Below are 24,323 nucleotides of genomic sequence, written 5' to 3' on the forward strand. Positions count from 1 at the left end.
AAAAATATTGTACACCTTATTTTGAATTATTTAAGGGGTCTAAGATTTGCTCAATGATTTGTAGTGTTTTATCCATCATAACATATTAAAATTTAACCATGGATAAATTTATAGTTGTTGGACAAAAAGAGGGAACATTATCTTGTGTTATGGTCATTTCCGCTTATGGCCTGGTAAAAAGTCTTCATTCCGAAAAGACGACATTTATTGAACTTTCTTTATACATAAATACATTAAATTAGGAACAGAACAACAAGGCCTTTATCTGAACCAAATGCCTCTTTCAGAAGAGTGGAGTAGTATCTTCTGTATATACCTATAATATAGTTAGTGTGTGTCCTTAATGGGTGCCCACATCGTTGGACCTAGGAGGCTGAAATTTTGCATGGGTTCCTCTTTTGAGCCTGGTCAGGTTAAGACAGGGGTGCCGATTTCTTTTTTAAGGGGAAGGTCATATAAGGAGGGCTTACTCTATACTTAAAAACCAAACATTGTCTTTTGGAGCTCAAAGATACTAGATAGAAGGTTAAGTAATAAATCAAAATGTGACTGGCGTCTTAAAAAACAACTATATGAATAAAAAACATTCTCTAAATTTATTCAAAATTAAAAAAGCTATAGGCAAAAAAAGAAATCGGTGAAAATTGTTCTTTTTCTTTAGATGCAAAAAATGGAAATATGTCTATTTTTTTATGTAAAATATCACTTTTGAGCGTTCAAGATGGCGTCTCATTTAATTATGATGCAATTTATGATGTGAGTGAAAATGCAATGTATGAGATGAAAAACATTGTAAATATTTAAATAAACCATGAAGATTAATTTACATTTATGACGTATAGACAAGGATTGGAACTTGTTTGCAATCATCACACTAAAATGGAGATCCATTCTTTGATGGTCACTGTTTGTTCAAAGTTCCTACATTCCTTAATGAGGGATTTTTTGTATGAAAGAAGACATAACATATAAGTAAAACGTGTTTTTTTTTGTTTTTTTATTTTTAAATTAGAAAATGTTGAATCATGATACGAAGCATAATGGAGACTTGACACATCCCATTCCATCTCATGTCTCATAAAAAAATGTAGGTAAGTAATATGAATATCATAATGCAAACATTCAATGTTTGACTAAGGCAAGGAATAGAATTTTCATAATTACCTTTCGACACATTGTACTTAAATATGTACATAGAATATATAAAAACATTGGAAATCATTTCTCCTTTCATTTCAAACTACATTCTTGGGGGAGACATGGACTAGGCTAGGGAGTGATGAGATGGATACCGTTCCATTGTTGTTTGACAAATAGCAAAAAGTTATTCACAAATAGGGAAAGGATAAATTTGTAAGGTGATATCTTTGTTTAGTCATTTGATACTAAAGGTGAGAAAAGAATTGTCAACGAACAGAGAGTCCCTCTTTTTGAAGAAGGAAGGGAACAATGATCCTGAATCAATATTCACTTAAATTACGTGCTATAACAAATCATCAACTTGTATAAATACTTGATGAACAAGAATTCACAACTACAATTCCACCATAGGTACAGGAATAGGTGAAGGAGGTTGAGAGAACATTATTAAGTTTTTAATAATATGTGGGGTCATTTTTATAAAAGAAGACCATCCACCAACAAATTGGTTCCAGAGTCTTTAGACCAGATCATAGAGAAAAATACATGGAACAGTCAAATTGGTTTCCAATGGCAATTAAGTATAATGGGCATGTTGATCTAAAATCCCTTCCAAATAATTCATTTAATATTTAATTTTGAACACGGCTTTTAAACTCACTAACACACACACACACAAAAGTGCATTTGTTGTCAACTGTCCATTTTTCTGTTTGAAATAATTTGATAACTTCAAACTGATTTTTGGCTGTTTTTCTGTTTGTTTTTGAAAGTAATGTTGCATGATACCCTAAAGGTAACGACCAATATTGTGGTTCAGGTTATTTCAGTTCAACGGTCTCCGTTCAGCTTTATCGGTCCCGGTTCTTTTTTATAAGGGCTCAGTTTGTTAACCAGGACTTAAAACAAGGTGCCTGAAAATCTAACCCAGGAAATTATATTAGATACAAACAGGGGCACAGCTACCTGATACGTAGAGTGTCTAGTGTCCCAAGTTCCAGCTGGGGCCTCGAAAGCTAAAGTTGCTTAAGACAATTGCCTTCAAAGTGGAGGCCGTGAGGGGAGGCTAGGGGGCCCAGGAAGATGGAGAATTACTTTCAGTCTACACATAAATAGTACACATGTTTCGTATAAAGGGTGCCTCAGCTAAAAATGTATTATTGTAGGGGGTCTTGGCACCGTAAAGCATGGAAACCCTGGCTTAAGAAACATTAAAGTTATCATATTATAGGGGCCCGACAAGCCATAACCTGGATCCATCATCTAGTCCACCTCTTCCCCTTTTTATTTACACCATTTGGTGCCAAAGACTATTTTTCCAGATCCATAAGAAGCCTTAAGCTATTTGGCACTCAGATACAACTGTATCACCCTGGCAACGTAATAAAATCAAATAATTGAAAAACGATGCAATAGCACAAAAAAAAAAAAAAAAAAAAAACTCGGAAAATTGACTTATTTATTAAAGCTAATTTATTTTTTTAAATAAATATTGTATTTTATTTATATTTTCTATATAGGAAAAAAAGCACAAGAACTGAGACCGATAAGCAATATATTGCGGTCTTGGTATTTATTTGAAAAAATAATTATTTTTTGTTCAAACGATAAAAAATATATATAAATTCCTGTTGTAATACAGGACCAATTCCTTAGTTGGGAAGAAAAATCCTTCTCCTTTTTTAAGCCAAAAATATTTGAATGGTTAATCTACTTTCAAATCTTGGTCAGATGCCAACAAATCGTAAAATTATTACAAACTTTATTAGTCAATTTAGCAGTGAAAAGCGACGACAGGATGGGATCAAAATTATTATAATATAAAAAATTGCTTAGATAAGAAATTCTTTATTTCCCTCTCTCATCGGGGAAAAAAACTCAATAATTCACAATTTCAATTATTTCATGTTACGGAGTAAATGGAGAATGGAAATGCTTGGAAGACAAGGAATTATGCCAGAAAACGATTAATAGTGGAAGCAAGGTTAGTTATTCTACGATCAAAGAGGTAACTTTTAAAATGAATGCGCCCCAAGAAAACGATCCAGACCAACAATCCAAACTCAGCCTTCACATATAACTCACTTTGAAACTGGCGATAATTATTTGCCTGCGTCAGAATCAATTTATTTGTCCATTTCTTCATCTTCACAATACAAGTTAAATAAAATAAAAACAGAAAACACAGCACCAACTATATTAGAACAGGGATATAATCAATGTATCTCCTCAAATTCAGTCAGGTATCTGGAAATTTGTGATAAGAAAGCCAAGATTTTTCATAAATTACAGTGTTTTATTCTATTCATTTTGATGGCAGAAGACTAGGAAAAGAAGAATATCATATAGTTCAGCTTAAAAACACTATTTTAGAAATCAAATTTGTAGGAAATGGGTCTGCCAGTCCATATATAGTATGAATTAAATCAATTAATTGATGATTACGATGCCTGGGAAAATATTAACAGTAAATTAACAGTGTTCGCTATTTTTTAAAGTTAACCAAATTCAAAATTATCATAAATCATAAGATAGATTTAGATGTTGGTAATGATCTTCTATTTTTTTTTTTTTTCTGTGCCATCAAAAACCGTTACCCTCCATCCGGTCAAAGTTCACGCTGAACTTTGACTAGGCATATAGATAAGATTTTAATGTGTGTGGAAGACAATGTCATAATCAATGGCTTTTAGAGTCCAAAATAAGTTGGGTGTCAACACTTATTGAAACATAGCATGAATTTTCTTATCAACGAACCATCAACAAAACCTGAATTGAATTATTCATTTTTGGAAATATATCAACGAACTACGAGCTCCTTCGAAAAGATTATAACCGAGTTGCAATGGATAATGTTAACAGAAGTTAAAGCCCTGGATGGCGACATGATACCAAGTGCTTATAAGAATTATGTCAGGCTTATCATCATTATGAAATAATTTGTCATTGGTCACAAATCAAGTGGAAGAAGCTTCCGACCTACATTAGACGGGATATAAACCACGTGTAATATATGAACTTATTGTTGTTGTTTTTTTCCTTTTGCCAGACAGTCGTACTACTATCTTTGTTACTAGATGTGATTTCAACTTCAATGATCATTGCTTTCAACTCAAAATTACAATAAATGAACTTTTATGGAATTGTTGGCCCCACTTTACAAGATTATATCTGATAAGACAATAAAATGCCTGAAAACTCATTGGAAATGTGAGTAATCTATTGAGGACATTCCCAGATCAAACCAAAGCGCAGAAAAGGCTGTGAAGCTTATAAAAGTTTAAAAGCAGAATAATTTTTAAATTTGAACTTGATAGGACAAAATAAAATTATGAGCTTTCTTTGTTTGTTTTTTTAATTTCAAAAATACTTCCCATATTATTTAACTAAACATAAAAGTTGCTTGTTTTTGAGAGGTTTCCCATAAATAAATAAAAATTAATTAGTGTTGTAAAAACCTTATATTACGTAGACTCAAAGGTTTAACGCAAATCTTATCTCTCATATCGTGGTAACTGACCTAAGTAAACCCTATTACATAGCCTTACCATCCAAAAAAATCATACAGGGGTAATTTATGTATTTTTATACCCCCCCTCCTTTCTAAGAAAATAAATTAATTTTAAATTTAACTAAATGTGAGGCCATTTTAATCTTATTTTTTCTAAGTGGCATTTTTACAAAAAAATTCCATATTTATGAAATGGCGTTTTTTTATTGAATAAAGTTTTAATATATTTGAAACTGACTTTTTAGGTCTACATGACTTAAAATTAACCCCTCCCTCAAGAGGATAAATGTAGTTTTAGGGTCCCCAGGTGCCACATGGTTTGTGAATGCCCCTTACCCAAAAAAATCAATGGAATACAAAATTTGGATTATCCTTCAAAGACATTTTTTTGAACTGATTTACTATCAAATACATTTTATTAAAAAGTTTATTTACTAATATTATAAAAATATTTTCAAATATCTTTTTGTCAACCAAGACGGAAAAACACACATTGGTAGGTTGTTTTCTTTCCTTTTCTTCTTTAAAAAAACAAGTTAAATTATTTATCATGATAACAATAATAATATTAAAAGTAACGAAATATAAATGTTTTATTTCACTTGTAAGAAAAATAAAATAAATACCTTTCAACATAATATAAAGTTATTTTTAAAGGAAACTTTTGAATATGAATACTACATATGTATAAAATACATAAACATTTTTTCCATCAAAATAAAATTCAAATTTAGCAAGAAAATATACATATAAATATGTATTGTAAATATATAAAAATATACTTTCATTCTTTCGAAGCAATATTTGTCTTAATAATAAATGTATGTATGTTTTAAATAAAAACTTAAAATTCATATTATAATTCTTCCTTTTATGATGTTCATTTGTCACCCCAAAATATCAAAAACATTCAAATGTCAGGGGTGTCCGCCAGGGATGGGCTAATTAATTTTTTTGTGAGCAGATGGGAATTTTTTTTCCAAAAAATGTATTATTTGAATTTTTTTTTCCGCAAAAAATTTAATTTTTTGGGAATAGCTGTTGATTTTCGAAATTTTTGAAAAAATCTAATATTTTTCCAAAAAAATTAATTTTTTCTGAGCAGCTGTAGATTTTTGAATTTATTTTCCAAAAAATTCAATTATCTGTGAATAGCTAATGATTTTTGAAGAATTGAAGAATTATAGCAACTGCGCAAAGTGTTGGATCGGTCTTAGAACTGATTCTCTAATCAGCCTTTTTCCCTCAACTTTTAGTACATTTTTATCTGTCTCACTGTTATTAGAAATACAAGGTTATGCCATCATGTAATCCGGCCTGCTAGAATTTTAAATTTGATGTACCGTACCGACTACTGGGCAAGATAGACAGACTTTGACGTCATAAAGTATAACAACAGTAATCCAACAGTAACAGTCAAGGAAGGTGATAAAAAGCTACTCTTGCTAACAGTTATACTCTTTGACGTCACTATTAAAAAGCGGAGCGGAAGTCAAACATCAGTCGGAAAAGTGTTATTATATTACATAATATTACTATCAACCTTGATCGGTCCGATTTTATTATACCATTCAACAATTTCTAAGGATCAATAAGTCGGTTCTTCAGTCCTAGCTATCTCTTTATTTTCATCACTCCTTGTTAGGGTTGAAGAATATAAAACAAAAAAAAAAATAATGATAGCTAGAACATATATTACTTGATTATTATACGTTCTAGCCACATACATCCAGTTTTAAACTTCAGGTGTATTGTCTCTTTGAATGAGATTATGATGAACAGCTAAAGGAACTTGTTAGTAACTAAGTATTTCACCTATTGTAGTTACTATAAAAGACTGATGAGAACCGGTCCTTTGACTGGCAAATTTTATTTGTACAGGACTGATAGCATGGCAGTCTTTTTAGGATTTTCAGATCGATCCAAAAATAACTAGACCTCTTCACTCTCCTATGCAGTGTTGACAGGTTAAGTGATTTTCGGGTAGATTTATCTAATTTTTGGCTTGTATGTCTGGGAAAAATATCATTTAGCTGATATTTGGAAATCTTAGCTGATCTTTGCAATTGTTTTGTCGATTTTTGGCCAATTTTTATTAATGGTAGATATATAAATATAAAATTATAATGGTTTAGTAAATATATTACAAACAAATTAAAAGTTTCAATGCATGCAATAGCTTACAGCTCAATATTTTTCTTCCCTTTTTCAAATTGTCTTTTCTAAGAATTTTATTTGTTCAAATCTTCCAAAAAAAATTAGCAGCTTCTATTATTCCACTTAAACTTAGAATATTTATATATAAAGAAGCCATAAATTAAACCCTAAAACTATAAACAATTTTAAAAATTAGCCATATTTAGCCGATTTTAAAAGTACATATAGACAATTTGGCTGAAATCCACCTGGCAACACTCCTTCTTAGTTACCATTTTAAAAGCCATTGATTCATTTTTCTCTTACTGTTCCTTTATTTTCTCTTGATAACATTTTTATATTACTATTGCAGGGGAGGGGGGCGTCACAAATTCAAATTCAACTTTATAAATCATTTATTACATTTCTGACCTTTGGTTAGATATGATCAATCATCTGATGATATCAGAATTTTCAAATCCAAAGACATATATTCTCTGTCGATAGAATCATTCGTTTAATTTGAGAAGAACAATTACTTATATAATTATGTATGAATTAATTGAAAGACTGGCTGGCTGGCTGGGAAATAATTAAGATATTTCAATGATTTATTTTTTCCAAATCAAGAAAAAGTTACTTCATTTTAAGTAATAATTTTATGTATCGAAAATGTGTAGATGTTGCTAATCGGAGGAAAGTACAGTGGCTTTGATTGTTTGAGTATCCAAAGTATTTCGTTGGGCTCTAATTTATTTTTCTTCAAAATTAAAGATAAGGATTATATTCTTATATATTACTTGAGAAGAGGAACTTTAATGAAGTTCTTGAAATTTAAGAACATAACTTACAAAATTCAAACTCCTGAAGTTCAGCAATATAACTTTAATTGAAACTTCTGAATCCCTTAACAAATCGAAGATGTCGTTAAAAAAAGTCATTTTAAAAATGACTATATAAGTAAAAACACCTTTTGAAAACTGATACTTTAGAAACATAATTTTTTTTTGTTTAAATACAACAGAACATCGAGTTAATAGGTCATCATAAAAATCGGATACCCTAGTACACACGCTAAAATAAAAATTTAGAAGAAGTTGACCTTTTTATTACCTTAAAATTGTACTTTATAAACTTCAAATGTTATAAAGCTATTGCTTTAATCATAAAAAGCCTTTGATGAGCAAGTCATTTGCAAGTTTCTTCTAATTACTTTGAAAAAAGATTTAAAAGATACATATTCATGGGGAAAAAAGTAATTTTGGGGGTAGGGTTGGGGAGGGTTTGGCTGGAAACTTTCTTCAGAGTGCTTAAAAAATCATTTTGCATCCCAAAAGTTGTAATTTTCATGAATTAACACCCCCTACCCCGCTATTTATATTTCCTACAAAAAATGGGAAAAGGTTGTGTTATATAAAGCTACAGTAATATTCCGAAATTTAATAAAATACAATCAACCTTTTATTTAAGTATCAAGCAAGGGAATGTGAAAAAGTGACCGTGCAGGTGACCTCTTAAAAAAGGTACGGTACTTTAGAACAAAATTTACGTCTGGGCAATAATTTGAAATTCATTCTCAATTAGAGAGGAAGGAAAATATGTGGAGGAAATATTCATTTATGTGATTGTGTACATATTTTATTCATTATCTTGTGAAGATGGGATAGATAACCTTTAACTTATAAGTAGTTATAAACAAATACATATTCCCAGTTGTACACAATCTAATTTTTTCCTTTAATTTCGTCTATAAGTTTCATTATAGATCATACAATTTCATTGACTAGGTAACTACTACACATGCATTATCCATATTCACATAACATAACAAAAATATCAATTAATAACTATGTTTTCCGATTGATTTGAAGGAATGGTGAGGTGCAGAAACATTCCGATGTTGATAATTGAATCATACACATATTTAATTAATCGTTTGGGTTTTAAAATTGAAACGGTTTTTATTGGATTATTATATAATAATATAATGTAATACTAAAAGTAATATAATATCACATTCATTGGCATCGTCATGGATAGATAATCATAATCTGGACACAATCCCAAACCTGGTCCAATGGTCTTTTAAAGTTAAATACTACAGTATTGACACTAATCTGTATACTATAATTTATAATGCATTATTTGTAAGTTTGCCCAATAACAAAGAAAAGAAAGTTATACAATTTCAATAGTAAGTTTATTTAAACAGTGAGGGACTTTTGATTATTTGAACAAAAAAAAAGCGTTTGGAGGAAGAAAAATGCTGAGTATAGCCCCAAGAACACCATTCCCATTCCCCACCGTCAAGCATGGGGCTGGAAACATTATGTTTTGGCAGTTTTTCTCTGCTAAGGGGAAATGACGACTTTGCCGCACAGAAGGGAGGATGTACCATCATCGGGAAAAATTTGGGCGACGACCTCTTTACCTTAGGGAGAGGGACTGAAGACGGGTCCTGTAATGGATCTTATAGCACGGCAATAACCCAAAACTTACGGCCATGGCAACAAAGGAATGACTTAAGAAGAATAAGCACATTAAGGTAATGGAGTCGCCTAGCCAGTCGACGGACCTCAATCCCACAGAAAATCTTTATGAGTGGGAAACTTAAAAAAACGACAAGAGATCAAATGCTTATTTTCTACACTGTATAATATTTATTTGTTAATATTATGAATGAGTACGACCCATTATATTCAGCCACAAAATGTTAAGAACGGAGTTTTTCTGACCAGTTATGAGTGAAAATGATTTTCGTTGAAAGTAATATTCTATTTATTTTAAACATATCCGCCGAAATTGTGTTAACAAGTAATAAATTAAGAATTATATAACACAAATCACATAGTAAATTACACTTATTGGAAAATTGTAACACAACTTCTTGAATATTAGGGCGTCTAAAATATAATGCAAACTCCAGTACTAAAGTAGCCCCTGATCCAGCTATTATTGGTCGGTATTCATAATAGGTATTATATAATAAATTTTTAAGAAAAAACGAGTAGTTCTCGAATTTGGTATGTGATATCATTGATAGTAGTCTTACTCAGAAATAAAATATTAGATCCATAACTCAATCAATTCTGAAATCTTAAAGCGGAATAAATTAGTATTTTGATTTTATTTTTTAATTAGTTATAAATAGTAAACCAAAGCAAGTATTGGCTAGTATAATAAATCATTAAAAAACTATCAAATAGCTAAATAAAACTTATGGTTTTTTTAAAACTTTTGTAATGAAAAAAGAAAAAGATAACCAAGACCTTAGTTTTTGACATTAAATATTTTATGTTATTGTTCTTAACTTTTTTTATTAATTTTAATTATCTAAATATAGAATTCTTACTAATCTTTTAAAAACATTGTTAAGAGGAATTAGTCATGGAATTTGGAGTAATGATGTAATTTATAAAACCTTATTTTTAATCATAAAATGTTAAGTCCTTCATAAGAAAAATTGTTTATTTTAATTGATCTAACCACGGGATTCTAATAAATATGTTTAGAATTCCATGGTTAGATTTTAGTTCTTTCAAATTACTTGAATTCCCAGTTGTGGCAGACTAATTAAGAAGATATAAGGCTGATAAATGAAGAAACATATTCTTTGCTTGTATAATTAGACTCTTTTGTATGGACTAAAATTGATGGTATTGATTTTAAAAATAGGTTAATACAAATTTTTTCCAGCCTCAAAAAACTGTCGACAACTGATATAGTAATTTCCACCAGCAAGTTGTCTATACCAGCCAAAACGCCTTTCTATTGGGTCTGAATTAATTTTAAGAAGAAAAATAAACTTAACTTTATTTTTATCCAGTAAATATATAGCTAAATGGGTTAGTCCTCTTGCTGTTTGATAGGCGGCAAAATGTCTCGAAAGATAAACCACCTCCATTTTTCTTTGAGAGTGTCTCCCACTTTTTAATCCATTCTGCAAACTTAACCAAGAAATTAATTTGTTCCCACTCATGTACAGAAATTGGCTTTAGTTAATCGTCTCTCTTTTGGAAGTATATAGTATTAGAGTTCACATTTATCCAATTCCAAAAACGCTTAAGAATGTCCATCACTTGTGCTGTTTGTTTGAAGCTTCTCCATTGATCATCTTTCGACACATAATGGTTATGTGCATTCAGAGTGTATTCGTGAAAAAACCTTTTTAATTGGTTGAGGAGCAATTACTTTACGATTATGCTTGTGAGGTAATTTCAATGTAGTAGATTTGGCTCACATGCCAATTTGGCTTCTAGAATAACATCCTCATTTTCAAAAGAAAACAACTTTACTGGAAGACAAAAAGTATTATGTCTGTTAGTAAAGTTGTTTTAAAATTTATTGAAGATATGTACCGAATCGAATAACATAAATATCTAACTTTCAGAAGTGGAAAAAGGATTAAATATATATCTAGGAAAAATTCACTTTCCTAGTTCATCCACATAGAATTTTCTGTTTGAGGTATACGCATCCGTAGTGGCTACAACGGCTTCTAGGCCAACTTTGGTAACTTTCATATAATATTGTTTTATAATGTAAGATTTAATATTTGTCATTGGTACCATAGCTACCATGTCACTGTATTTCCCAAGTACACTCTTCACCATAAAACAAAGTATGGTTTTAGAATAGTTTCCATTCCTATCACATACAAAAAAATTGCCAACACTAAATTCAACTCTCTGAGAGGAATATTCTACGTCAATTATTATAGAAACCTACTTGTCTTTTTACTCCAATAATTTAACTCTAGAGACTTGTACTCCTCCTTGAACTAAGAACACACTAGTTATTCTTCTTATGCGCGATTCAGATGGCATAATTCCAGATTCTCTAATTTGATTATATAAAGCTGGGCTTTTATTGTGCCCAAGTATTGAAATCCCTAAAAATTCAGGAGAGTATCTTCGTCCTTTTGCACTTATAGAGTGAAGGTGAAGTTGTTCTATAATATAGCTATTATAATTTTTGAATTAAAGTATTGATGATGTACTGCTTCTTCAAATATCAATGGCATACTTTATGCTTGAATCTAGTTTGGGTTTGTCTGTTTATTTTCTAAATATGCTAAAATGTTATTGATATCAGAATAACGGCTCAGACTCTTTGATGAACATATATGATTCCCTTCGACAATAGTTATAGGACGTCCTTATGAAAAAATTGAGAAAGATTCACTTATAGACCAAAAAAATGTAAGGAACATGATCCTGTGATGATAAGGTGAAAAACATGACGAAGTCTTCATTATATATTACATTAATGCCTTTGGGTAAACACGATTTATCCAGGGTTTTTTTTATATCTTGAAATTTTTTATTCTGACCTTCTTGAAATAAGCGTTCAATTTGGGAATTAAGATATAGTTTATCTTGCTCAAATCTGAAAAAATAGCAATGCCCTCTAAACTACTTTGAAATGTTAACATGCCTTTTCTAAAGTATAACCTTTTAGTAGAAGTAGATAAAGTTGTCCTTTCATGAAAAGTTTGTTTTCTCAAGTTTTTTGGAATATCCCGAAATACTATAGGAACCGGATCAGATTTTAATTTATATCGTTTAAGTGGAGTATATATTTTGTGCCAAGTTGAATTTATATCCGTTATTTCATGAATAAAAGCTAGGAAAATGCTTGCTGCAGATTCTTGAATATTGATTTTGCTCTTAGTTTTTTCTCCTGATGGAATTGACCCATACTTTAATAATTTCAAGATCTTTTGAAAACTTATGAATAGTATGTTTTTCTTCAACAATTTCTTCCTCACTATGACTTTGATGAGTTTTTTTCTAAGGATAACCAGTCCTACAGCCTGGACAACAGCAAATCATCCTGTCTAAATTAATAAATGCAAAATGTCAATTTATTACATGAAATTGTTAATTAATTCATTATATAATTCCTGTGAAAATGTAATACATATATATGATAGATATATCATATATTTTATAATAATTAAGGTCCCTAGAAGAACACACTGTATGTATATTATTATAAAGATTTATAATTACCAAACAAAAGTAGACATATAACAATTAACAATTGTTGAAGACAAAAAATACGTTAATAACTTTAACCACGAAGTCTCTAAATATACAAAAACTAGAATAATCATTTGGAATTAATGTATAAAAAATGAATTATTCATTTCTTCTTTGCAGTTTTGTAAAAAAAAAAAAAAAGTGCGTTTTATATCCATTTCAGTGTTCCCTGGTCTAACCTAGTATTTCTATTAACTTTGGTTAAACCATGAATTAAACCAAGTTTAATGTTGTGAGGTCGTAGAAAGATTTTTTGGATATCCAAGACTGGACACTGCTTGTCCCTGGGACATATAGACCTCAGATGCAAGTCACTTTCGGTGTAATGTTCCATAGTGGCAAGACTGCCTCACACACATAGAAAAACAATAACATTTTGTGAATCCTGATTGTATACCCATAAGTATTCCTATAATTTTGAGCTATCCACAGATTTCCCATTGATAACTGTCATATTTAATAGCTGTAGCAATATTTATATATTGTCATATTTGTTTTCAATGGCTAGAATGAGCAATGGGAACATCTCATTTTATTAAAATTATGCAGAAGGACAATATATTGTATGTTAACCGATATTTTTAGAAGAATTACAAGAGAATATGTTTAAGAAATTTGAGACTCTTAGATTATTTTTTTATTAAAAAATAACATTTAAATGTACGGAGATTTTATCAAAACTATTGATTTACTACAAATAAATTAATAATCACATTTGATTATGGACTCTTTTATGTTAATATTTTAAAATTGATTTTAAAAGTGTACTGAAAAAGACTTTTCTATCATTAATAAAGATGTTTACGTCGTCAAAAATATGTTATTTAAAATATGAGAAGGGAATTAAACGAATAAGATTATTTTTAAGATTTTAAAGCTATCTTTATACTTTTAAGCAATAATATTCTAAATTACACTTAATTGATAGTACAGTTATTTAGTAACAATTTAGACTTATCTTTAAGTGTTTAGGGCAAAAAATTATAGCTACAGGAACTGCTGTAAATTATAAGCAACCTTTACTCAACTAAAAATATTTAAGTCCATAGATTGATAACATTTTTTGTTGCTCATCAGTTCACAATTTTCAAAAATACATGATATCTTGATTCAAATAATATTTGTAATATTGGTGATAATTTGAGGGAAATTATGAAAAGCTATATTTTGAAATTACGATCATTTTTCCCCTTAGACTTTCTATTAACAATATTTGGTCAACAAATGCTCTTTAGTACTTGATATTTTAATACTTAATTCGAAGTTTTCAAGAAATTTAAAAATTAAGTTTATCGTCTTTGTCTCTTAATGGAATTAAAAATAAATCAGGTTCGTAGTGTAAATACAATCTTTCGAATCTAAAAATGGGAAAAATAGTCTCCATTTTCTATGTGATAAATTACAAGGGCGAGATAAAAATAAGTCTTAAATTAAAAACAAACTTTACTTCTTTTTGGTAACTTAGGAAATCGTGAATTAAATTCAGGCACTTCCAAAAATATGTATTTTTATCACATTTTGAAACTTCATAGTTAAAAAAATAGAAACATAACAAACATAGATTAAAATCTTCATACACAGTATGAAAAATACAATAGATAGAGGCAATAGATAATATATAAAAATGAAAAGTCTTTGAACATAAGTTTATTTAAAGGATTTGAAGATGAGGTTGATGTTCCGAGCTCAAGAGTTGATCAATCATTTCATAATCATTTTTTCTTTGTTGTACTTTATCTAAGGGAGTCCAAGTCATGTCTGATTCTAGTTTATAAGCTCCGGCAAATTCGGGACATTTACTTCCCCATTCCTGGAAAAAAAAATACAATTATATGTGATGAGAACTAAGGCTATAGAGAATCAACTTACTTCTGGAGATAACATACTAATGTACTCTTGACCAGAAGGTTTTTTATAAACATAGTACAACTTTCCAGGAACTTTTTTGAAATTACAGGCGATATGATGTAGTTGTTTATTACGATTGGATTCCTCTAATACTTTACGGGCTTGTTGCTGTAAGAATTTCATTTGTTCGACAATGACTGAGAGTTTACTACCGGCTGTTGCAACTGTGAATTCATCGGCCTGAAATATTATAATAAAATTAAAATTCATTGGATATTAAATAAAAAAACCTAGAATGTCTACATATAAAAATTTATCAGTATAGCCAGCAGGGATGGCCCCAAGTTATTGGTACTTATACTTAAATATTGATACTTACTAAATTAGAGGACAAAGTAATATCGACAAAAAAAAAAATATTGCATTTATTTCGTTAAAAATGTTTTATAACAATTTATCAATTGTAACATGTACTTGTGAGTAAAAATGTTAACATAGGGAGACTATGAACGTAATATTTAGTTGCGTCTTTAAAAAAATCTAAAATAGCTACTGATTGGTTGAAAGATGAAAATCGGCTTCAATCTGGCAATATAACCAGATGTAATCTTCATGTGAAGATATTTATATATGTCCTCTCCATTTTATAAAATAAATTCCCTTCTTTGCAAGGAATTCAAACAACAACTTCTAGTAATTTACTTATTATAAAAGTAGACTAAAGGCGGGTTACCACATCTATTGTGCGAGTACACGTCTTAGTGTATAATAAATATACTAATAAATGATTAAAATAAATTATTTGTAAAAGCAACTCTTCTCCCGATATCATTTATATCTACGTATATATATATATATACTTAAACACGTAGACAAGTACAATCGATGTGATCACCCGCCTTTACTCATAAAATGGGATTGAGACAAAACAATAATTAAATATATTTTACATAGTACTTAAATACCTCAAAAAATCACCCTAATACTTGTAATTAAAGTTTCAATAAAATACTTGTACTATATTTGAGTACATTTAAATTTACTTGTCCTCACGCATAATAGCTAGGACTAAAAGTTCAAAGATTTTTAAAATTACCTTTTGTATATTTGACGCCAATTCAACCAAATCGAATTGCGTCTTTTTCCCTGATCTATCTGAATCGACTAGTGCATAGCCATCAGGATTAACATTACGTTCCACAAGATTCACTAATAAAAAACAAAAAACAATTTATGATTAAAAAGACCAAGTTATAATAATATAATCAATAATCAAAATCCACCTTGTGTTTGAAAATTTGGTTTAGACTCATCTAAAAGAACTAAGTCAGCCTTTATAAATCCACGATCGTCTTCCATTTTCATTGAATTAAAGAATTTAACAAACGAGTTCCTTAACAAAATATCAATTTAATGCTTAATAATAATAAATATTTCTTATTAATAGAAATCGGATTTACGAGGGGGAAGCGACACACTCGACAATGAACGAAAAACTGAGGCAGACCTGAATTAATTCTGCTTATTTTATAGACTCACCAAAACACTGAAGAAATTGAAGGTGTTCATGACGTCATGTTCATGTAGGCATATTTTGAGTCTATGCAAGACGTCGCAGGAATCTTAGTTTGGGCTATGTTCTATAATCATGAGTCTATTTAGTAAAAGAATTATATAAGAAATTTCATGTAATTCAATTAATTAGATATTAGTATTCTGTATGTTAATATAATTAATTTGCAGAAACAAATTACTCAAACCTCTCTGTTTCATGTGATGCATTTGGTTGTAATAAAATCTTTATGCGATTGACATAATATTACCAAATTACATAATAGAGATACAATATGTAAATATTATTGATGAGAAAAGTTGTTGGACAACAAGAGTAATTCGTATTTTTTTTTTTTTTTTTTTTTTTTTTTGCAATTTTGACTTATGTTTGTTTGTCTTTCCATATTGATATTTTTCAGTATACACAATAACCATCGAATTATAGAATTCCATGACAATAACATGAATTTTTTTAAAGAATAACTACGAAATCAGTTGAAAAATGTAGAAGAACAAAATGTAAATATATACAATTTAATGATATTTTTATTATCTTAAAATCCACATCTGGAATATAAAAAAATCGTTGGTAAAATTAAGAATAAGAACACGTTTTTTACTACAAATTATAATTGAATATTATTTACTTGCCATAACGAATAAAACTGTCGTGAAAACTTCTAATTTTATAATAAAGGCTATTTTGTTCACATTTTTTCTCGCAAGTCCATACTGACAAGCTTATATGAAGACTGATATTATTGTAATTTAAAGTCATATCAAACTTATTTACGTTTTAAGGTATAAATCTCTCGAATCTAATTATTCTAAGTATTAGTAATTTAATTTTACATAATCTCTGTGAGCTCGAAGTTGATAAAATAATTAATAAAATGTCCATAGTGGAACAACATAATGTAATTGTTCTTATTTACGTCTTTATTTAATTTTATATCTCTCAATATTACGGAACTTTATAAATTTCAACACACAACCTCAACAAATGCTTGTCTTATAAAATTAAAATTCAATCAAAATATCTTATTAAAACCTCTTACACGCAATGTTCTTTTTGAAAATAGATTTAGATAATCATATTGAGGTGTTATTCAACACCAAATAAAAACTTTTTAATATTATTATAAGATGATTTTTTGAAATCGATTGTTATTTGTCTCATATATGAGGCCAATCAACTAGATATGACGCGTTTTTCTAAAAAAATTGTAGGATAGATTTCTATTCTTCAACTACTTATGTTCATAATTATTTTGTACATTTTTGAAAATAGTATTAAATTTTCTAAAAAGTAAGTTGATTTACTTATGGAGTTTAAACTCCAAGTCCCCTCCTCGGGTTTGCTAAAACTTCTCTATCTTGTAATCCATTGGATTAAATTATAAAGAGCATATTTAATTATGATTGGGATATGGATAAATTTACCCCTCCTTCAATAACCCTGCTGCAGTTTTCATCCATAAAAATAGTCAACTAATATTAAGTAAGTACAACACTGTTAATTTTGATAAAAATAGAATGAGTAAATTTATTTATTATATATTTTATAAATAAAAGAAAGGCTGGAAGCTGCTAATATTAGAAGAGGTGGGAGGAGACAGTAGATGAAGGCTCTGTACTTAGCATAGTAATTAGTATCCTTCATTTTAATCATATAATTAGTAATTTTAAATGAGTTTGAAGCATAGTCAACCTCATTTGGTCGAGGTTCGTAATCCTATAAATAATAAATATAATAGGTGAATAAATACATATGTACATGACAATTTATTATTTACTAGTTGTAATTTATAACCACGTTTGGGCGTGCTATGTGTAGATCATGTGATGTCATTTAAGTTGTGATAGCTAGTACCCAACAAATCTGAGGATATACCATCATAAATAATCTCGAAAATAATTTACCTAAAAAAAGAGAAAAAAACCTGAATTTCTCGTTAAAAGATAACCCCCAACTACCTATCTTTTATTCATTGAGCACACTACAAAAAGGATGCGAGGACTAGCAACACTTTGGAAAGGAGTCTCTCGAAGCTTCTCTATCTCATCTCGACTCTCTCAGCCTCTGTTTTTCTCAGAAAAACACGAATGGGTTGATTACGATTCTGGAAGTGATGTAGCTACTGTAGGAATAACAGACTACGCTCAAGCTGCCCTCGGGGATATTGTATACGTTCAATTACCCGAATCGGATACAAAGATTAAAATGGGAGAGGAATGTGGTGCTTTAGAGTCTGTGAAAGGTAAATAATGTATTTATTCATCTCTATCCTTTCGATGATGAAATTTGTCGGGGAGAACTGAACAATACTAAACTCTGTTGTTTCCAATTTATTAATGAGATTACAATGATTCGCCTTTTTTCAGCGGCATCTGAGCTATACTCGCCCATATCTGGAATTGTCGTCGACAAGAATGTTGCCGTGGAAGATGCTCCAGCCTTAATCAATACGTCACCTGAAATGGATGGATGGCTCTTCAAACTCAAAATTGATGCAACTTCCACAGGAGACGTGAAGAAACTTATGACTCAGGATGAATATAAAAAGTTCCTCGAATCTCAAGAAGCTGATCATTAGTTGGAGGAAGGAGCATAATCTTACATTCTTGTGAATATACATTATATATTTTTAAAAACAATTATACACATCAAAATTTATATTGATTCAAATGGCTTGTCTCAAAATGTTTACAGTATACGATACCTCGCCATTTCTGTTTCACTCACTTTTTCCTAATACAAATTAGTAGCCAATTATATTGTACTGTGTCAACATATTTAAATACATTCTGTAGAAGAATCTTTTAAGCCTGTTTTATTTATCGACACTTTATGTATGCAATGAAACTTGTATCTGCTACTTTTACCTGTTGGCCAAGATCAGTAGAATAATATTTTCAATTCTCACATCCAACAACCCAACAATAAAAACCACTTTCTGAACTACTCTTATGAAAAAGTTTTATAACATAGGATCTTGTGAATACTTAGCAAAGGGATCCCTGGCTTGATACAAATCAGAAATTGCATCACAAACATATGAAGAAGCGCTATGCAGTTCATCTCTTAACTTAGTCATCAAGAATATTTTGGTCCACCCCTCTCTTCAAATGACAAATTTGAAACTAACTAATAATAATGTGACTTGTATACAATTCATTATAATATTTTGAAACACTTATGTAGTAATGCAATACTAAACGTATAAAAAAGGAAGAATGCTGATATAAAAATATATAGAAACTAAGCCATCAAATTAGCCATTTGCTGTATTCTCAGATTCAAGAGTCGTGATATGTCAATTTGCGCCTGTGGATCCGAATCCTCCATCACCTCGCTCTGTAGACTCCAGAGAGTCGACCTCCTTGATTTCAGGATAGACAATGGACTCGCAGATGAGCTGAGCGATACGATCCCCCTTCTTGACTAAGAAGGGTTCCACTCCCAAATTGAAGAGAACCACTCCCAGTGGACCCCGATAATCCGCATCCACAACTCCTGCTCCAACATCGATACCCTTTTTAAGAGCAAGTCCTGAGCGTGGAGCGACTCGCCCATAGGTGCCTTCCGGGACAGCGATGGATATATCCGTAGCCACAAGGGCTCTTCCTCCTTGCGGTTCTATTTCTAGGTCTACTGCGGAGTAGAGATCGTATCCGGCGGAGAGGGGAGAGCCCCGGGACGGTAAGGTGGCATTCTCACTTAATTTTAGAACCTTCAACATTGAGGAGAGGCAGGATTTCTTCATTACTGGCGACAAATCCGAATGAGGAGGAGACATTGCGTCGCTCTTGACCTACTAAGAGAAGTTGAAACTAATAACTTAGGCAATTAGGTTATTAGTGAAGTTAGTGCAGTGTATATTATGTAGTTAGAACTTAGAGCTCAGTTACTATGTAAAGCTGAAGCAAAGTGAATCAAAAACCCGGGAAAAAGAACATGTAAATAAATATTAAATTAAAAAATAACAACAAGAAAGCTGAAGTGAAGAAAAAGAATCCTGTCTGATTTAGCAGAAGTTTGTGCCGGGTTAAAGCTATAAATAAAATAATGTAATGAAACGAAGACCACGTGATGAATATCTGTACAAAGTAGTGGTTGCCATTACCAATGTTATTATACCCAGATACTTTGAGACAAGTGTCTAAGCTGGGACTAATAAAATATTAGTTATTTTTATTAGTACCATCTCTAAGTATCTTGATAAAAATAAAGTTAGTCAGCCTAGCAACGATTTTCAGTTGTCACTGAAAATTTACTTACATAACAAATGACGTCCTTGGAACCCAAATACAAGAATATATAAAATAACTATAGGATCGAAAACCTAGCTAAATATAGCATTAATAAATAGAGAATCAATGGAAAAAGCAACCTTAAATTACTACATTTTTTAATTATGTATTACATTAACCCAAACCGAGGTTCCCAATTACATCACCGGAAAATGTTAGTTTATAAATCTCGTGTACTTGCCCTACGATTTTCTTGTTCTGACTAAAGATTAATTTAAAAAAAAAGTTAGAAACGCGACCGCAAGCTTGAGTAGATGTCGTTTTGAAAAGACGTTGTGTCATTTTTCTTACTGGTTTAAAGCAATGAGCTCTAATACTATCTGGAGGGGCACAAGCTCCAATCACGCAACCCGTTCTGGTGAAAAGCATCTTTTTTAATGATAAATTCCTATTGGTACACTAATATGAACTTTGTACAATTATAAACTTATATTATTTGTTGTAGTTGTAAGTTTATGATATCCTCACGTGGTATTTTATGCTACTCTTCCATTTTGGTACAATATTTGAAATCCTAAAAAAATGTTTCTGAGCAAAAAATGACCGATTTACTTAATGTATACAACTCAAAATCAAAGAAGATATATATTAAAGGGTATTTTAAAGTAAATTATTATCACACTAGTTATTTAAAATGATGAATTTACCTTTCAAGTTTCTTCAGATCGGGTTTGTACAAAATTATGTTTTTAAGTTTCACTCAAATAATATGAAATATTATATCCTCCATTGATCTTTGAATAATAATGTAATTAATTCATAACGATAATTATATTTTTATATGTTAGTTGCCGAATAAAAAGGGATAGAAAACTTAATACAAACTGTATCAATTACTCATATCCTCAATTCATGAGTTTAGAAGGATCAAAATAATTTAATTTTTAGGAACTATGTACATCTAATTATCAATTATCATAAAGTAAAATTATGCTGATGAGTCAACCGGGAGTCATCAGAGTTACGAAGTCGGTTTGGAACAATAATAATTTGTATATTTATCTTAAGATTAATAGAAATACATAATGTTTGGAATAATATTTTGTGATATTGGCTCTGGATCCAACCATTTATATTATGTGACTCCAAATCCATTTAACTCATGGTGCAACTACACTGGACTCTACCGACCTTATAAATTAATCACATTAGTATTCAATGATCAACCGATGAATAATATTTCATATTAATTAATTATTTCAATGAAACTTACTACATAATCCTTTTGTACTAACACAAACTTTAAATAATTTGTTTCATAATATTTTGAACATTTACTCTAGAAAACCCTTTAAAATATATCTACTTTGATTTTGAGTTATGTACATTAAATCAATCCATCATTTTCCTCAAATACAATTTTTTATGACTTAAAATATTATCCGAAAATGGAAGAGTTGCTTTATTGTTCCACGTTAAGTTGATATAAATTAAAACTACGACAAAGTTCATATGATTTCTCCAAGTGGAATTGATCATCAAAAATTATGTTTTTCACCATAACAGATTGCGTGATTTGAGTTTATGCTCCTCCAGATAGTATTAAAACTCATTGTTTAAAGCTTAGTTCCATAGAGAAATTTCATTTTCTATCTAATAATTAATATCTGACAACTTGTTCTTTAAGTATTCATGCTCAATACTATGCTTAGTTTTAATAGTAAGATACTATAGTAAGGACTGCTAAAGAGTTGTATTTTGGTGAGGGAGCGCTTATAATTATCGCCTTGACGTCATATCTGTCCGCCGCGGTTAAAAAAATATCTTAATATTTTTTCATGAAATGTAAGTTATTACTTGATATAGTAAGTCTGTATTATCTGTTAATAGATAACAACTTCAAAGTCAAGACCATAAATTTAATCCGAGTCTCAAATATCGTGCATATGTACAACTAAGAAACATCTGTGACAACCCTGACTTACATATTTTGTGTGACTGATGTACAGCAGACCATGCCTGGAGGACTTCACTTAAAGTAGGAGTCAGTCAGTTATAATTTATAAACAATAAAGTGATAACTCAGTACTAGTAGAAATCCAGATTTGATTACAGAGGTGTTGGGTTGTGTCTTTTCATAACAGATGGAATCTCCCGAGATTCGTGTCCATGTTTTATTCTTTGCAGAGGCTCGTGAAAGACAAGGCAGTGGGGAAGCTTCTCTTCTCCTCAAAAATACGTCCAAAATCTTCAGTTCCGAGGATCTGATTCATACACTAGATAGAGAATTTCCATCTCTCAAGGGTCTACGCTACGGATTAGCCCTTAATCAGGAGTGGGTCCAAGAGGAAGTTCTTCTACAAACGGGAGACACGCTCACGATCATTCCTCCTGTATCAGGAGGATAAAATCATTTTCCAAAATTATTATTTTAATTTATAAATACTTATTATTGCCTCTCTAATTTGAAGAGTCGTAACCCAATGGACGACATACAAATCATTTCAGAGCCCTTAGAATATAACTCAAAAAGTGCCAATGCTGAGTGTGGAGCCACATCCGTATTTCTTGGTACAACTAGAAGGGATAAGATCGGTGATGAGGGTGTTCACGTAACAAAACTTTTCTATGAAGCCTATGATTCCATGGCCATAAAAGAAATAAAAAAGATTTGTAATGTCATAAGGTCGAAATGGGAAAAGGTAGGACCGATTCAAATCATGCATCGGATAGGGGATGTTCAAGTTGGGGAAGTTAGTGTAATTATCTCGGTATCTGCTGAACGAAGAAGTGCTGCTATTCATGCTGTGGAATTTGCAATTGAGGAACTGAAAGAAAAGGTGCCCATTTGGAAAAAAGAGTTTTACTCTAATGATGAAGCGACTTGGAAGGCCAACAGCAATGTATCTTCATCCAGCAAAAGGAGGAACGCCGTCAATGATAAAGACAGTCAAGTAGGTCTAACATTTGAGATTATGATTCTTTTAAATGAATAAATTGTATTCATTATTTATAGAAAATTCAAATTACTGCCTCGAATAATGAAATCCAACGCCGGATTGACTCCTTCGCAGAGAGGAAGCGTTTAGAAGTTGATAGAAATAATATTCTTGAATTTTGTAATCGACATTACAGTGATGAGAATGAATATTCATGTGCACGAACAGACTCTGTTTTGGTTAAAAGGCAAGGATCTACCTCACATTACCGTAAATCCAAAGTAGTCAATGTAGGTAATGATACAACAGAGCCCTTGGGATCTGTAAATGGGCTTTTACCTTCAGAGCCTAAAGTGTCTCGTGGAACGGAAGAAAGACTTCAAATACTGGAGGGTCACCTACTACCCGGAAAACCTGTAGATAAAGATATTTTTTCACGCATTAAATCACTCGAGGACAGAGTTCTTTATCTGGAAGGAATTTCACCTGAATATTTTTCAAATCAACCAAAAGAAAATGGGAAACATGAGTTGAGCGAAGATATGAAGTGTGTTCCTAGAGGAGAACGTAAGGTAGATTTGGCGAAATTACTCATGGAAACCAATTTAAAAATACAGCAATTGGAGAATGAAGTGAAAATAAAAGAGGAAACAATGTTGGAGTAACTCAAGATACTATTAATCAATGACATGGATTTTTAGCTAAGTTATGTTGACTATCAAATTGATAAACTATTAGTCTTAATTTTTAGAAGTATAACAAATATTTTGGTTTTATTGCATTAATTAATAATTGTTTTGTATAGATAATTTATGAGTGTTTCCTATAGTTTGCAAAAATATAATTCACACATCCATTTTAAATAAATGAATAAAGTTTACCTGTTTCTTTTCCATG

At 30.5% G+C, this 24,323-nt stretch overlaps 4 protein-coding genes and 1 long non-coding RNA gene across 15 annotated transcripts in view; 2 read left to right on the forward strand and 3 right to left on the reverse strand.

The window, feature by feature from the left end:
* Positions 1 to 9,489: 9,489 nt before the first annotated feature.
* Positions 9,490 to 12,725, reverse strand: LOC139907276 (uncharacterized). Its single transcript, XR_011783754.1, has 3 exons — positions 11,516 to 12,725; positions 11,146 to 11,434; positions 9,490 to 11,081 (listed from the first exon to the last, which is right to left on the reverse strand). It is a non-coding gene; the product is annotated as an uncharacterized lncRNA (long non-coding RNA).
* A 1,553-nt stretch (positions 12,726 to 14,278) lies between these two features.
* Positions 14,279 to 16,222, reverse strand: LOC121129534 (uncharacterized protein C1orf50 homolog). The gene is made up of 4 exons (XM_040725255.2): positions 15,963 to 16,222; positions 15,776 to 15,888; positions 14,701 to 14,919; positions 14,279 to 14,641 (listed from the first exon to the last, which is right to left on the reverse strand). Exons 1-4 carry the CDS (start codon positions 16,042 to 16,044, stop codon positions 14,483 to 14,485), a joined length of 573 nt encoding a protein of 190 aa, XP_040581189.1. The 5' UTR covers positions 16,045 to 16,222; the 3' UTR covers positions 14,279 to 14,482.
* A 1,591-nt stretch (positions 16,223 to 17,813) lies between these two features.
* ppl (glycine cleavage system H protein, mitochondrial) lies at positions 17,814 to 19,052 on the forward strand. Of its 2 annotated transcripts, XM_071893515.1 has the most exons (3): positions 17,814 to 17,958; positions 18,033 to 18,494; positions 18,619 to 19,052. In XM_071893515.1, the coding sequence occupies exons 2-3, from the start codon at positions 18,245 to 18,247 to the stop codon at positions 18,828 to 18,830; spliced, it is 462 nt and encodes a 153-aa protein (XP_071749616.1). In that variant the 5' UTR covers positions 17,814 to 17,958; positions 18,033 to 18,244; the 3' UTR covers positions 18,831 to 19,052. The 2 variants fall into 2 exon arrangements, with proteins under 2 accessions (XP_071749616.1, XP_040580676.1); XM_040724742.1 differs by having other exon boundaries at positions 17,859 to 18,494.
* Positions 19,053 to 19,393: 341 nt separating this feature from the next.
* The window catches only part of dUTPase (Deoxyuridine triphosphatase), a 98,117-nt gene continuing 93,187 nt past the window's right edge, over positions 19,394 to 24,323 (reverse strand). The window contains exons 1-2 of one of the 7 annotated variants that reach the window (XM_071893512.1): positions 20,729 to 20,853; positions 19,394 to 20,048 (exon numbers count right to left, since the gene is read on the reverse strand). In XM_071893512.1, the coding sequence (XP_071749613.1) occupies positions 19,551 to 20,033 (483 nt within the window). In that variant the 5' untranslated portion in view covers positions 20,034 to 20,048; positions 20,729 to 20,853 and the 3' untranslated portion in view covers positions 19,394 to 19,550. Of the gene's footprint in view, positions 20,052 to 20,145; positions 20,164 to 20,360; positions 20,379 to 20,515; positions 20,630 to 20,660; positions 20,854 to 24,323 lie in introns of those variants that run through there. The other 6 variants (XM_040724738.2, XM_071893513.1, XM_040724739.2 and 3 more) reach the window with 6 other exon arrangements.
* Mocs2B (Molybdenum cofactor synthesis 2B) lies at positions 22,118 to 24,306 on the forward strand. Of its 4 annotated transcripts, none has more exons than XM_071893510.1 (3): positions 22,118 to 22,332; positions 22,675 to 23,441; positions 23,504 to 24,306. In XM_071893510.1, exons 2-3 carry the CDS (start codon positions 22,971 to 22,973, stop codon positions 24,089 to 24,091), a joined length of 1,059 nt encoding a protein of 352 aa, XP_071749611.1. In that variant the 5' UTR covers positions 22,118 to 22,332; positions 22,675 to 22,970; the 3' UTR covers positions 24,092 to 24,306. The 4 variants fall into 4 exon arrangements, with proteins under 4 accessions (XP_071749611.1, XP_071749610.1, XP_071749612.1 ...); XM_071893509.1 differs by having other exon boundaries at positions 22,133 to 22,525; positions 22,583 to 23,441; XM_071893511.1 differs by having other exon boundaries at positions 22,326 to 22,525.

The sequence above is a fragment of the Lepeophtheirus salmonis genome, chromosome 14, assembly GCF_016086655.4.
Source record: "Lepeophtheirus salmonis chromosome 14, UVic_Lsal_1.4, whole genome shotgun sequence".
NCBI lineage: Eukaryota > Metazoa > Arthropoda > Copepoda > Siphonostomatoida > Caligidae > Lepeophtheirus > Lepeophtheirus salmonis.

Bases quoted from the DNA above. Each gene is read 5' to 3' on its own strand.
- LOC121129534 (XM_040725255.2), bottom strand. From the start codon at position 16,044: ATGAAAATGGAAGACGATCGTGGATTTATAAAGGCTGACTTAGTTCTT. The intron at 15,889-15,962 runs GTGGATTTTGAT...GTTTTTTATTAG, and splicing joins ACCAAATTTTCAAACACAAG to TGAATCTTGTGGAACGTAAT. The intron at 14,920-15,775 runs GTAATTTTAAAA...ATAATATTTCAG, and splicing joins TGGCGTCAAATATACAAAAG to GCCGATGAATTCACAGTTGC.
- ppl (XM_071893515.1), top strand. From the start codon at position 18,245: ATGCGAGGACTAGCAACACTTTGGAAAGGAGTCTCTCGAAGCTTCTCT. The intron at 18,495-18,618 runs GTAAATAATGTA...GCCTTTTTTCAG, and splicing joins TGCTTTAGAGTCTGTGAAAG to CGGCATCTGAGCTATACTCG.
- Mocs2B (XM_071893510.1), top strand. From the start codon at position 22,971: ATGGACGACATACAAATCATTTCAGAGCCCTTAGAATATAACTCAAAA. The intron at 23,442-23,503 runs GTAGGTCTAACA...CATTATTTATAG, and splicing joins TCAATGATAAAGACAGTCAA to AAAATTCAAATTACTGCCTC.